The sequence below is a fragment of the Gymnoscopelus microlampas genome, assembly GCF_963454915.1.
Source record: "Gymnoscopelus microlampas genome assembly, chromosome: 2".
In the NCBI taxonomy this organism is placed as follows: domain Eukaryota; kingdom Metazoa; phylum Chordata; class Actinopteri; order Myctophiformes; family Myctophidae; genus Gymnoscopelus; species Gymnoscopelus microlampas.
The window spans coordinates 62227237-62243046 of NC_139939.1; the positions used below are offsets into that span (position 1 = coordinate 62227237).

The 15810-nt window shown below is 39.5% G+C and overlaps 1 protein-coding gene across 1 annotated transcript; it reads right to left on the reverse strand.

The window, feature by feature from the left end:
• Positions 1–2525: 2525 nt before the first annotated feature.
• LOC311063022 (uncharacterized protein) lies at positions 2526–12233 on the reverse strand. The gene is made up of 4 exons (XM_084082238.1): positions 12220–12233; positions 9694–9753; positions 4719–4853; positions 2526–4198 (listed from the first exon to the last, which is right to left on the reverse strand). Exons 2-4 carry the CDS (start codon positions 9743–9745, stop codon positions 2769–2771), a joined length of 1617 nt encoding a protein of 538 aa, XP_083938364.1. The 5' UTR covers positions 9746–9753; positions 12220–12233; the 3' UTR covers positions 2526–2768.
• Positions 12234–15810: the final 3577 nt, after the last annotated feature.

Here is a 15810-nt window from a genome sequence, read left to right on the forward strand (position 1 = left end):
GAGCAACATTTAGTATGCTTTGAAGGCCTTCTGCTGTGGACTTTTTGACATATGGATCTTGTTTCTTTACTTTTTCTAAATGTTTACCAATAATACAATGATGTGACCAGATATTGACATGTTTGTTCATCACACTCCATTCTGGTAAACAAAAAAAGTAAAAAAGAGAAAGATACACTTCAGAATGTGTACAGTATCTATGTTGTAAGTACACTATTGTTAGGCTAGACTAACCATAATATTGTTACCAGTGATACTACTGTAGAAGTAGGATGACCATATTCTGAATTCCCAAAAAGAGGACACTTCACACACATGCATGTTTGACCAGAGTGCACGTTTTTTTTGCGTTTTATTTCAGGTTGTTCTTACTTTAATTCAGTTCATTGGGTTAATTCTGGACGTAAAAATATTCTCCATGAAGTGTAAATGTGTGGCAAAAAGGAAACATGGTGGATGCATATTTATAGCCCAAAGAGGTTCACATGTAACTATAGCCGTATATTATATTATATATATATATATATGAATATATATAATGAATTCAATTCTGAACCAATTCTTAAAATTAGCTGTGAAGGGTCTTCTTTCTTTCATGTGTATCAGTAATGATGCACATGAAAGCTATATATATATATATATATATATATACAGGGACGTGCACAGATAGACTCTAGGTGGTGCTAGAGCACCTGCCCTTTGCCCTCTTGACCAGAAGTGCCCTTTTGAAAAAAAGGGCACTTCTGAGTTACTACAGGGGGTCCGCCAAATCTTTATGTGATATGATTTTTCTTTTTACCATAACCACTCGAAACCTAGCATCCCTTTTCTGAGGAGAACTTTAGCCAAAAATAGCAGATCTACAAGCTCACAACGCGTCGCGCTGCGAGGCGTTGTGAACTTGTAGATCTGCTATTTTTGGCAAAGAGGTATAGGTGTAGAGGGAAAAAAGAGCAGACCAAGTAAACCAAAAAAAGTATAATTTACTTGAGCACCTGCCCCTCAAAATGTCTGTGCACGCCACTGTATAAATGGCCTTGTCATAAACTCCTCCTTTGTATATGTCTCTATATTGTTTTGAAAAGTCAAACTGAAATGTTCACCAAGACATTGACAGCCTCCGTCTCATATGAAACATACTCTCTGTGTCATATGAAACAAACTCATTGGTTCATTTTGACTTGGTGTATAAGAAGGTAAAAAGTAGAATTTTGCCACCAAAATGTGTTTTTTTTATGCCTGCTCACAGTATTTTCTTATTTATGGAGTGATACATATAATGTGTATTATTGTTTGATTTTATATTTGTAATAATGACATTGTGGTAAAGTTTTACATCTAAAGATGACTTTGTGTTTTTACACACACACACACACACACACACACACACACACACACACACACACACACACACACACACACACACCCCCCTAACATCATATCTCAATAATAATAATAATTAATAATAACAACACTATGGAAATAAGCCCTTTTTGATTGATTGAATACTTTATCAGTCAAATATGTAAACAGTACAGAAACATTTAACCTAACACAAAAGACATTTTCCATTGTGGTCCTATGAATTCAATTCATCAGCATAGCATAGAATATGAACACATTCATATATGTCATAAAAACACACTAGAGCTCTATTTACAGGAACTTCATATCTATATTAAAAATCATTAAAATAGCGCCCCCTCCCAGTTAAAAAATCTCCTCTAAACCGACTTATACTACGAAGCTTTAGGGCATTAATGTGTAACAATCGCCCTCTACCTTAAAGGGGAATTATTAACTAAAAGGAAAAACAACGGGAACTTAAAACACTTTATATATTAAACCATAATACAGGCTTCTGTCCCTGTATCTCTTTCCCTAATAAATGAAATAAACAAACAGATCAACACTCAATACTCATTTCAAACGCTCCTCCCAACCCAAACAATTCCCAAGTCCAAACGTAACCAATAAACAACGTAATGAAGAGGCGTTAGAGCAGAACGGCGTTTATTCGCTTTTCCTAGAATAATACAATCCCACGTTAAGGTCCAACCGGATTCTTCTCACCGCGGTCCAGAGTGTCTAATACTGGAGCTCCTTAGTACTCCTTGTTCCTTAGTATTCCTCGTAACCCTGTGATTTGTAATCCACAAAGAAACTGGATGCTTGGTTTTGCCTCACCGGCCTCGGCTCCTACCGACTCCACCACCGACCGGCGTCTCGCTCACAAACACCACAGCGCTCGAATCCCACGGCACGGCAGCAACGGCAGGTCCGCTGGGCTCGAACGTTCTTTGTTGGTGGCTGCAGTTTACTATATTACGTTTAAACGTGGTTACTTTAAACTGTATACACTGGCGCCTCGGAGACCTCCGCTTTCCACCCGTCCTCGCTGGTACACGGTTTGTTTGATCTCCCCTCCCCCCCCGTGCCACACCTCTATTTGTAAAGTAGGGTGGCTCCAATGTTCCAATCACCCGCAGCACCCAGACCCACTAGACCCACTACCCCTCACATGTCACATATCAATCAGATACAATAACATGCATAAGTACATCAGATGTTACATATCAAACAGATATAATAACACCCCTAGATCAAGCAGATAAATATAATGTGCATTTGTCACAAATGTATAAGCCAATTATAAAACAGGCCACTACGCAGCAATAGCTGATCTACAATCTCACAACGCGTCACAGCGCAGCACGTTGTGAGCTTGTAGATTGGCACACCGTACAAATTAGGCTTTATTTGTTTGTTCATGTTGACTCTGTGCCAGAATGAATGTTCCTCATGTGATTTCTCAGACCTCGCATTTGAACAAAACTTTTACCACAAACTGTACAACTAAAGGGGTTCACGCCTGTATGACTTCTCATATGCGTCTTCAGCTTTGTATTCAGACTGAAGCCGTTGCCACAAACTGTGCAGCTAAAAGGTTTTTCCCCTGTATGAGTCCTCATGTGTCTTTTCAGGCTGTCCTTTATACTAAAACTGTTGCCACAAACTGTGCAACAAAAGGGTTTTTCACCCGTATGAGTTCTCATGTGTTTCTTCAGATTTGTTTTTACACTAAAGCTGTGGCCACAAACTGCACAGGTGAAGGGTTTTTCCCCAGTATGAGTCCTTGTGTGTTTTTTCAGATTACACATTTGAACAAAGCCTTTACCGCAGACTGTGCAGCTAAAGGCTTTTTCCCCTGTATGAATCCTCATGTGCATCTTCAGGTTCTCCTTTAGACTAAAGCTGTTGCCACAAACTGTACAGCTAAATGGTTTTTCCCCTGTGTGAGTCCTCATGTGTTTCTTCAGATCACACATTTGAAAAAACCCTTTGCCACAATCTGTACAACTGAAGGTTTTATCGCCTGTATGAGTTCTCACGTGCTGCTTCAGATTGGCATTTAAACTATAGCCTTTACCACACACTGTACAGCTGTATGGTTTTTCCCCAGTATGAATCCTCATGTGTCTTTTCAGATCGCCCATGTGAACAAAGCCTTTGCTACAAACTGTACAGCTACAGGGTTTCTCCCCTGTGTGAGTCATCATGTGTCTCTTCAAGTCATTTTTTCTACCAATGTTTTTGCCACAAAGTGTGCATGTAATGGGCTTCTTCCCTCCATGGCTCCTCCTGGATGGAGCTGGTTTGGATGATTTCTGGTCCTGGGAAAAGGACGGCTTGTTGCGTAAAGACGACCTCCGTCCTTCCACATGTTGTGTCTTTTTGTGTGGTTTCAGTTTGTTTAAAGCTGACTGATCCTCCCTGCTCTCCTTCCACTCATCACTGTCTTCAGTGTCAGATTCAGAACAGTGTGAGGAGAGGAGCTGATCATCTCTAGTTGGTTTTGAAGCTCCCCAGTATTTGACATAAGCTTGTAGTTTCATGTGTTCAGAGGAGGTGCTACAGGCTACAGGATCTGTCTCTCTGCTTTCTTCTTGTTCTTCTTCTTCTTCTTCACTTTTCACTGCTAGTAATGTCATGGTTGATCCATTCTCCTCCTCTGCTCTTACAAGGATCTCCTCCTGTTCCTCTTTAATGTGAGGAGCTGCTGGTTCCTCCTGGTTCCTCTGCTCTCCAGGAGAATCCTCCTCTTTACACACAACCACATGCAGAGGTCCTGGTTCCCCCTGGACCCGACTGGAGCTGCTCTTCTCCTCCTCTTTACACACAGGGAGGTGCAGGGAGTCTAGGAGGAGAAAGAGACAATGATAGTTCAGTCAGGAATCATTAAAGTATGAAGAGTTTAGTGTCACAATCTATCTATCTATCTATCTATCTATCTATCTAGTATATAGATATCTATCTATCTATCTATCTATCTATCTATCTATCTATCTATCTATCTAGTATATAGATATCTATCTAGTATATAGATATCTATCTATCTATCTATCTATCTAGTATATAGATATCTATATATCTATATACTATCATCAATGTATATATAAATAACACACATAACATAGTGTGTTATATTGTATATATAAATAACACACATAACATAGTGTGTTATAATGTATATATAAATAACACACATAACATAGTGTGTTATATTGTATATATAAATAACACACATAACATAGTGTGTTATATTGTGTATATAAATAACACACATAACATATAAATATGTTTTATAACATATTTACATTAGAGGCGGAGCTAGGCGAGGGGAGGCGGCCTCCACTCATAATAATGGAACATTTTACCTGGACGACTTCCTGAGGTCAAGGAAGGAGGTTCTGCTTCCTGCTCCTCTTTACAACCAGGAAGTAGTGGGAGCTCCTCCCCCTTAGGGAGCAGTGGGAGGTCTGGCTCCTCCCCTTTAGGGAGCAGTGGGAGGTCTGAAAGGAGCAGAGAGGAGGTGACTCAGCCTCAGTAAAACACTTAAAGGGGAAATCCACCCATTTTCAATATTTAACTATGTCATTAATATAGCATAAAGGAGTTGTGTGGAAATAAGAAAAAAGTTCCCCCCTTTCTGTGTTGCCTTGAACTGGAGGATTGATTGTGGGTTTAACATTGCAAATTACAACATGATGAGTCATCACGTTGTAATTTGCAATGTTAAACCCACAATCAATCCTCCAGTTCAAGGCAACACAGAAAGGGGGGAACTTTTTTCTTATTTCCACACAACTCCTTTATGCTATATTAATGACATAGTTAAATATTGAAAATGGGTGGATTTCCCCTTTAAGATAAGATAAGCCAGGTTGGTTATACCTGAATGGGTTGAATTCAGGCGTTACATCAACAACACACATCCCTGAAACAACACACATCCTGAAACAACACACATCCCTGAAACAACACACATCCCTGAAACAACACACATCCTGAAACAACACACATCCCTGAAACAACACACATCCTGAAACAACACACATCCCTGAAACAACACACATCCCTGAAACAACACACATCCCTGAAACAACACACATCCTGAAACAACACACATCCCTGAAACAACACACATCCTGAAACAACACACATCCCTGAAACAACACACATCCCTGAAACAACACACATCCTGAAACAACACACATCCCTGAAACAACATACATCCTGAAACAACACACATCCTGAAACAACACACATCCCTGAAACAACACACATCCCTGAAACAACATACATCCTGAAACAACACACATCCCTGAAACAACACACATCCCACCCTGAAACAACACACATCCCTGAAACAACACACATCCCTGAAACAACACACATCCCTGAAACAACACACATCCCTGAAACAACACACATCCTGAAACAACACACATCCCTGAAACAACACACATCCCTGAAACAACACACATCCCACCCTGAAACAACACACATCCCTGAAACAACACACATCCCTGAAACAACACACATCCCTGAAACAACACACATCCCTGAAACAACATACATCCCTGAAACAACACACATCCCACCCTGAAACAACACACATCCCTGAAACAACACACATCCTGAAACAACACACATCCCTGAAACAACACACATCCCACCCTGAAACAACACACATCCCTGAAACAACACACATCCTGAAACAACACACATCCCTGAAACAACACACATCCCTGAAACAACACACATCCCTGAAACAACACACATCCCTGAAACAACACATCCCTGAAACAACACACATCCCTGAAACAACACACATCCCTGAAACAACACACATCCCTGAAACAACACACATCCTGAAACAACACACGTCCCACCCTGAAACAACACACATCCCTGAAACAACACACATCCTGAAACAACACACATCCTGAAACAACACACATCCCACCCTGAAACAACACACATCCCTGAAACAACACACATCCCTGAAACAACACACATCCCACCCTGAAACAACACACATCCCTGAAACAACACACATCCCTGAAACAACACACATCCCTGAAACAACACACATCCCACCCTGAAACAACACACATCCCTGAAACAACACACATCCTGAAACAACACACATCCCTGAAATGCTCAATAGAGTTCAGTAAAAAACACAGACTTTCAGGTTTACATATCAGATTGACACCTCAACACCACACTTTACCGCAAACATTATATATATAATATGTATCAATGTATACAGTATAGGTTTAAAGTGCTCATAATGACTTAATGCCATAGTTGCTTCTTTGGGGCTTGTTTTCCTAGATGTGGTTGCTTATTTCTCTCACAGAATCTGGCAACACTGGTGGTGCTTAGAAGTTCAACATCGTCTCTCGTTTAAAAAAAAATCACACCCTGTGTGAAGGTAGCGGCGCCTTTGAATACATTATGTCATCGATATGTGTTTATAATGTGTTTATAGCCATGTGTCATGTGAAGCTTGACCAATCACTTTGTTGACGGGTCTGACCAATCAGAGCGTCGACGACAGATAAAGTTAAATTGAGGATCTAACTTTAAATAACTTACCTAGAAGGAGACTTTAGCCAAATAAAAATATATACAAAAAAAAACATGAGGAAATAAAAAATAAACCTTGACATCATAGTGATGTCATGAATAGTCCCCTTGCCTGACAAATCACAACCTTGACGGGCCTGACCAATCAGAACCTTGACGGGCCTGACCAATCAGAACCTTAACGGACTCTTGGATTCTCGATCGTCTCTATCAAACCATTCTGTCATAACGGATGACTGGGTCCCGAACTCAGACTTTCTATACATTCACCCTTCATCTGTTCTTGTATCTTTCTCTTTCTATTCGTCATATTAACTTTAAATAACTTACCTAGACGGAGACTTTAGCCAAATGAATAATAAGATGAAGTCATTGTCATCGTTTATATAGACATCGAATTCTATATTCATGACATCATAGTGATGTCATGAATAGTGACCAATCACAACTTTGGCGCACCTGACCAATCAGAACGTTGACGCACCTGACCAATCAGAACGTTGGCGCACCTGACCAATCAGAACGTTGACGCAAAAGCCAGGCATAGAGGGCTAATATCCGCTCTATACCTAAAGGTATAGAGCGGCTAGCGCCGCTAAAAACTGATGTCGACATCACATCGCCTTGACAGTTAACTTGTAGATCTGCTCTGTGTGGAAGCCTTGACAGTTAACTTGTAGATCTGCTCTGTCTGGAAGCCTTGACAGTTAACTTGTAGATCTGCTCTGTCTGGAAGCCTTGACAGTTAACTTGTAGATCTGCTCTGTGTGGAAGCCTTGACAGTTAACTTGTAGATCTGCTCTGTCTGGAAGCCTTGACAGTTAACTTGTAGATCTGCTCTGTGTGGAAGCCTTGACAGTTAACTTGTAGATCTGCTCTGTCTGGAAGCCTTGACAGTTAACTTGTAGATCTGCTCTGTGTGGAAGCCTTGACAGTTAACTTGTAGATCTGCTCTGTCTGGAAGCCTTGACAGTTAACTTGTAGATCTGCTCTGTGTGGAAGCCTTGACAGTTAACTTGTAGATCTGCTCTGTCTGGAAGCCTTGACAGTTAACTTGTAGATCTGCTCTGTCTGGAAGCCTTGACAGTTAACTTGTAGATCTGCTCTGTGTGGAAGCCTTGACAGTTAACTTGTAGATCTGCTCTGTGTGGAAGCCTTGACAGTTAACTTGTAGATCTGCTCTGTCTGGAAGCCTTGACAGTTAACTTGTAGATCTGCTCTGTGTGGAAGCCTTGACAGTTAACTTGTAGATCTGCTCTGTCTGGAAGCCTTGACAGTTAACTTGTAGATCTGCTCTGTCTGGAAGCCTTGACAGTTAACTTGTAGATCTACTCTGTCTGGAAGCCTTGACAGTTAACTTGTAGATCTGCTCTGTCTGGAAGCCTTGACAGTTAACTTGTAGATCTGCTCTGTCTGGAAGCGGGGATCAGCTGAACGTAATGCTCTGATCATGTGTGATGAGACCTTTACCGAGTTAAAAGATGACGTTGAAATCCAGGGCATAGCTACAAGTGGAACGCTGCTATCCGATTATAGACTAGAGCTTATTGATTACTTATTGATTAAATGTGTTAATTTTGGATTAATATATCACTGTCCTACGTCGGAATGCCGAATGGATCTCCTGTCCACAGCTTTCATCCACTAGTTGACAGATGGTAAGACTTATTAGGCTATTGTGTGTGGCGTTCATGTGATCAATATACAGTAGCCTACAGTATTATAAATTAATACTACGCAGACACTGGAGGTGCGTCTGAGCCTCCGCACTGACATTAAGGCATCATATCTTTATTATTACGTGACGCTTTGGCTGAGATGGCCCGCAGACACTGGCAAATACTCTGAGGGACCTAATAATTCAGCTCTGATAGCCTAGGGAAAAGCCTAGGGAAAAAAGCGGTGGAAGCAATACATCGTTTGCCATGTTTTTTTCTTTTTTATATATATGTGTTGACAAATGTTGAGCACATGATATTTTATTTGAGGTTTGCCACTGTTGTAATTGATTTTGCATGAAGAATAAAGCATTGTAACGATATACGCACAGCTCTGATCCCTGGTAAGACAGCCTCGGGGCTGACTTGAGAACAGGCGCAGCTCACGCTCAAAACACAAACAAAAAACATTAATGAATCTGACTGCTAGTGTAGGAATTGTCTTAAATACCGCTAACATCAAAATATGGTCGTAAATTGCTTAGTGAATCAGGGCCATTATTACCAAACATTAGAATATGCTTAAATGTGAAAAACATAGCGTTGTTACCACCAAGGTTTGCTTCACAAGAAGAAATAACATTAGAGACTCTGTTACATCTACAGAGTCTCTCTCTAATGATCTACACATCACTGTATAGATCACCCAGCTCCAGTTCTAACTGGCTGAGAGAGGAGTTGTGTGGTAGATGCACTCATTGCTCTAACACTTCAAAATGTCCGTTTGTATCATATGTATGTATGTATGTATGTATGTGTGTGTGTGTGTGTGTGTGTGTGTGTGTGTGTGTGTGTGTGTGTGTGTGTGTGTGTGTGTGTGTGTGTGTGTGTGTGTGTGTGTGTGTGTGTGTGTGTGTAATGTAAGTGTGTATGTAATATCCAAAATAAAGGCAGAAAAGCCCCAAATAATATCCTGACTATTCAGGATTTCCAACGAAAATGTAAAACCAATTGGTATTATATTATTATTATTATATTATAAAATATAATAAAACAATGTTTTTATAAATATAAAACGATGTTTTTATAGACATACTTTGTTGTATTTCATGCCAGTGAGGACGTGGAGGCTGCAGGCTGGACTCCATCCATTCATCTGAAAGAAGAAACATCAAAGATACATCAACTAATACAGTAATGTTGTCTGAACCTTCACTATAACACCCTGCTGTCTGTACCTTCACTATAACAACCTGGATAATATAACACCCAGGACAACGCTCCATACGTCCTAGACTCTTCTCTCTTCTCTAAAACACTCTGGACAACGCTCCACACGTCCTAGACTCTTCTCTCTTCTCTAAAACACTCTGGACAACGCTCCACACGTCCTAGACTCTTCTCTCTTCTCTAAAACACTCTGGACAACGCTCCACACGTCCTAGACTCTTCTCTCTTCTCTAAAACACTCTGGACAACGCTCCACACGTCCTAGACTCTTCTCTCTTCTCTAAAACACCCTGGACAACGCTCCACACATCCTAGACTCTTCTCTCTTCTCTAAAACACCCTGGACAACGCTCCACACGTCCTAGACTCTTCTCTCTTCTCTAAAACACTCTGGACAACACTCCACACGTCCTAGACTCTTCTCTCTTCTCTAAAACACTCTGGACAACACTCCACATGTCCTAGACTCTTCTCTCTTCTCTAAAACACTCTGGACAACGCTCCACACGTCCTAGACTCTTCTCTCTTCTCTAAAACACCCTGGACAACGCTCCACACATCCTAGACTCTTCTCTCTTCTCTAAAACACCCTGGACAACGCTCCACACGTCCTAGACTCTTCTCTCTTCTCTAAAACACTCTGGACAACGCTCCACACGTCCTAGACTCTTCTCTCTTCTCTAAAACACTCTGGACAACGCTCCACACATCCTAGACTCTTCTCTCTTCTCTAAAACACCCTGGACAACGCTCCACACGTCCTAGACTCTTCTCTCTTCTCTAAAACACTCTGGACAACGCTCCACACGTCCTAGACTCTTCTCTCTTCTCTAAAACACTCTGGACAACACTCCACACATCCTAGACTCTTCTCTCTTCTCTAAAACACCCTGGACAACGCTCCAAACGTCCTAGACTCTTCTCTCTTCTCTAAAACACTCTGGACAACACTCCACATGTCCTAGACTCTTCTCCCTTCTCTAAAACACCATGGACAACGCTCCACATGTCCTAGACTCTTCTCTCTTCTCTAAAACATTTTTTCATGCAACCCAGTCTCCAAGCTGAAACGTTTCTATTCTACGGTCCTGCAATATATCAATTTGTTAAACGTCAAACGTTTTTTTTGTTATATATCGTTAGAATTGAACGTCTCGTTGGTCTGCTGTCTGAGGATCATTTAATCCATGACGTGCTCTTTATATATCCCGAATCAAATAATAATAATAATAATAATAATAATAATAATAATAATAATAATAATCAATCCCGTCTGTGGCCGAACGCCATTTCCCCCCTTGTTTATTCCCGTTTACATTGAGTGTAATTCCAGCTTTGACCTGATGCGCCCCGTCACTACCCTCATTGGGAACTTCCAGCAGAATCATCCACAGACGGGATTAAAACACTTCTTTATTGATACTTACGGTCTAATACATCAAACAAAGACTCCGGACCGCTTATTAACATTTAGGGCGACCAGGTAAGCACCATATATATACATATATATATATATATATATCAGGTATATATGTGTGTATGTATGTTTTGTACATTTACAGGCTTTACTGGTAAATGTCCAGCATTGAAAGTCAGCTATTTTCAACATGAATTAAAACGGAATACAATATTGTAGGGCAGGGGTCTTCAACCTTTTCATGCCAAGGACCCCCTTAACTGAGAGAGCTATGTAGCAGGGACCCCCTAACTGAGAGAGATGAAGCAGGGACCCCCTTAACTGAGAGAGCTATGTAGCAGGGACCCCCACTATATATTACATACAGTTGTGTTGCAGATTAAAGCTTTTCATAGATGTTGGATTCATGTTAATGTGTATTTTCAGACATTTAACCACTTAAACCGCCAATACTTTCACTCTGTACTTGGTCTGCTCTGTTTTCCCCTCTTTGCCAAAAATAGCAGATCTACAAGCTCACCGCGCCTCGCAGCGTGTGGCGTTGTGAGCTTGTAGATCTGCTATTTTCGGCTAAAGTTGTCCTTAGAATAGGGATTAACCCTAACCCACATTAACCATTATCTATTATCTATTATATAAAGTATAAACAGAACATAATCATAACTATTGCATTTCTCATACAAACCATAGATATAAACCTGTGTAAATAAACCACTACTAGTACCTAACCCTAATACACTATAATACATATATAATATATATATATACACACATATAAACCACTACTAGTACCTAACCCTAATACACTATAATACATATATAATATATATATATATATATATATATATATATATATACATATAAACCACTACTAGTACCTTATAACCCTAATACAATATGTATGATATATCATATATCACATCATATAAACCAGTGTAATAATAATAATAATAATAATATTAAAGAAGCACCTACTGGTCTGTCGTTGCTGTTCAGCTACGTGTTGTCTGTTACACACACACACACACACACACACACACACACACACACACACACACACACACACACACACACACACACACACACACACACACACACACACACACACACACACACACACACACACACACACACACACACACACACACACACACACACACACACACACACACACACGACTTCCACTTGGAACTTTCAAAATAAAATACTTGAGGCCGTTTCTTTCATTAGGAGTGTAGCTGCCATCTGCTGGTAGGAGTTTGTATGTATCTCCATTAGATGCTGTGTTTACGTTGCCTGGGCGACCCTGAGCGCGTGCGTATGTCCAAAGTGCCTCGCGGAGCCGTCTCCTGTCCAGTGTCCAATTTGTATAGCTTATGCACTCCTTTGAACAGCATTTATCCATTTAGATAAATTATTAATGTTTTAAATCCCTTTTTGTTACACAGAAACATAATATGTGTTGTATAGAAACATAATATGTCGTTTAAATGCTTAATTTATAGTTTTAATGTGCAAATGAACCGTTTTTCAATGGCTCCTTTTTGCTCTAGAGGGTACTCTTATTCTGAAGAGATCGTCCACCGGAAGTCTTATTGTTGCCACCTTATCGTTGCTGACGGAACACAGTTGAGGAGGAGCTGCAGGAGGAAAGTGTTTGTTGTTAAAGTTTAAAACGTGTAAAACAACGAGGTATGTTTATTTGAGCTGTGTTTGTCTTTGTGTTTATGAGTTTTACGTTTGTTGTACAACAACAAACGTTAGTTTGTCGTTGGCTAGTCGTACAAATATACATGTTTGTGTCGGTTTGCGTGTTGTGAGAGCTTGTTTACAGGTGGACGTTGGATGTTAGAATGGCGTTTAATAGAGATGTTAAATACATGTGAGTAAAGGAAGAACCTTATACAGTCTATGGGAAGAACCAGTGAGTTGTTTTGCCAGGAGGCAGTGATGGTGATGTGGAAGTAATGGTGGGATAAAGACATAGCCTTAGATCAAGACTATCGTAGATGTATTCTATCGATTTTTAGAGTTTTAGCGACCACCCTCCCCCCTAGTTTGCAAAGCATGTGCTTTCCCGCTTGCCCCACATGTTAACTAGGTGTCCGGAGTGTTTGTTTAATGTATTAATCTATATTTTTCTATAAAGAAGTGTTTTAATCCCGTCTGTGGCCGAACGCGATTTCTTCCCCCTCGTTTATTTCCTGTTTACATGAGTGTAATTCCGACTTTCACCGGATGCGCCCCGTCACTACCGCCCGTTGGGAACTTCCGAAAGAATCTTCCACAGACGGGATTAAAACACTTCTTTATTGATACATATGGACTAATACATTACACAAACACTCCGGACACCTAGTTAACATTCGGGGCAAGTGGGAAAGAACCGTACATTTGTATATAGAAAAGAAATACAGGCTTTACTGGTGACATTCCAGGGCACACTGGAATACTACCGTGAGTATAGTATCCTAGCAACCTCACAGACAAGACCGCGACTCAACGGAGGGTTTGTGGGTTACGTGCGGGGTTACTATGGTTACGAGGACCCGTCGGTCTATGAGGGAAATGTTTGTGGGCGCGACCTAACTCACTGGAACTGTGTGTAACTAATGGGAACTCTGTATGACACTGAACTGTACCATATAACCTGAACTATTAATATAACTGAACTGTACCATATGAACTATTAATATAACTGAACTGTACCATATAACCTGAACTATTAATATAACTGAACTGTACCATATGAACTATTAATATAACTGAACTGTACCATATAACCTGAACTATTAATATAACTGAACTGTACCATATAACCTGAACTATTAATATAACTGAACTGTACCATATGAACTATTAATATAACTGAACTATTAATATAACTGAACTGTACCATATAACCTGAACTATTAATATAACTGAACTGTACCATATGAACTATTAATATAACTGAACTATTAATATAACTGAACTGTACCATATAACCTGAACTATTAATATAACTGAACTGTACCATATAACCTGAACTATTAATATAACTGAACTGTACCATAACCTGAACTATTAATATAACTGAACTATTAATATAACTGAACTGTACCATATAACCTGAACTATTAATATAACTGAACTGTACCATATAACCTGAACTATTAATATAACTGAACTGTACCATATAACCTGAACTATTAATATAACTGAACTGTACCATATAACCTGAACTATTAATATAACTGAACTGTACCATATAACCTGAACTATTAATATAACTACGTTGAACGACAATCTCTGGTGTCTGAAGTGTATTGGGTGTTACAGTGTGTATTTATAGGGTGTGTAGAGAAGCCTTATGTAGTGGTTAGGCTACTATTATTATTGAGCATTTTGTCAGGTTAGCTACCTGGCTGGCACCCCAGACCATTTTGTATTTGGTCAAACCGTTACATAGAAACATGGCCCCCCAGGTGGGACTATAACACTGTAACATTGTGAGAAAAAGATAAAAGTCAGACTGGATAAAACACATAGGATAGTCTTGCTCTAAGGCTAATAAAGACACATGTAGAGAGTTTGATATTAAAGTAGACCCCATCACCCCATAATCAACGTCTGCTTGAATCCATTTCCTCCTCATTCATTATTTGATCACCTGGTTAGTGCTGATGCTGCTTACATCATGGTTAGATAATACTACTACTGTACTACTAATACAGGATAAATACTCCAGAAACACAATCAGAACAATGCTTATTGCTAAGTGTGTTTGTACATGTCAGGTATTTGTCTCCATGAGGTTGATGCATTGAAAGGAAGTTTACACAGACGGTAGTAGCATACAGTACATATACCATAATATAAATGAAATGATTGCACACATACATTTAATTTCATATTCAGTCCACATACATACACTTGGTGGAGGGGATTTGTGTGAAGGGGACCTTTTAATATTTGGAAAAACATTTAAATTATTTTTATGTAATGGCATGCCCACAGCACTGTAATATTGATGCTGCTATGTAACATGTTGCCATGTATAATATTATGTATTCTTCTATAAATAGCAGCTAATATTACACTACCATGTACTATGTTGCAGTGATGTATATAGTCTGTATACTTTTGTACTATACTATCAATGGTATGTGTGTAGCAGTGATGTGTATATAGTCTGTATTCTTCCATAGATATCACTGTATACCACTATATACATCTTACCACTGTATACATTTATACTATACTATCAATGCAGGTATGTGTGTAGCAGTGGCGTGTACAGTATATAGTCTGTATTCTTCCATAGATATCACTGTAATATTAAAGGTAGGGTAAAAGTGATATTTTTTGGTAAAAACAAAGAGCTTTATGTTAAAAGGTTGAAGCTCTATATTGTGATAGTAATCATTGCTATAGAGTGTTCAGTAACAGGGGTCTTTCCATCTCTTTAAAAAAAAAAAAAATGGTATTCCGACCTGAAAATGCATTTTATGAACAAACACTCTGTCTATAGCAATGAGACTATAGACCTATTTAACATTGATTTTAGCCAAATAAAATCACTTA

What these genes read in the sequence shown, in the direction of transcription:
- LOC311063022 (XM_084082238.1), bottom strand. Translation starts at nt 9,745, where the DNA reads ATGGAGTCCAGCCTGCAGCCTCCACGTCCTCACTGGCATGAAATACAA. An exon ending in CTGGCATGAAATACAACAAA is followed by an intron (nt 4,854 to 9,693) that starts GTATGTCTATAA and finishes TGCTCCTTTCAG; the next exon opens with ACCTCCCACTGCTCCCTAAA. An exon ending in GACCTCAGGAAGTCGTCCAG is followed by an intron (nt 4,199 to 4,718) that starts GTAAAATGTTCC and finishes TTCTCCTCCTAG; the next exon opens with ACTCCCTGCACCTCCCTGTG.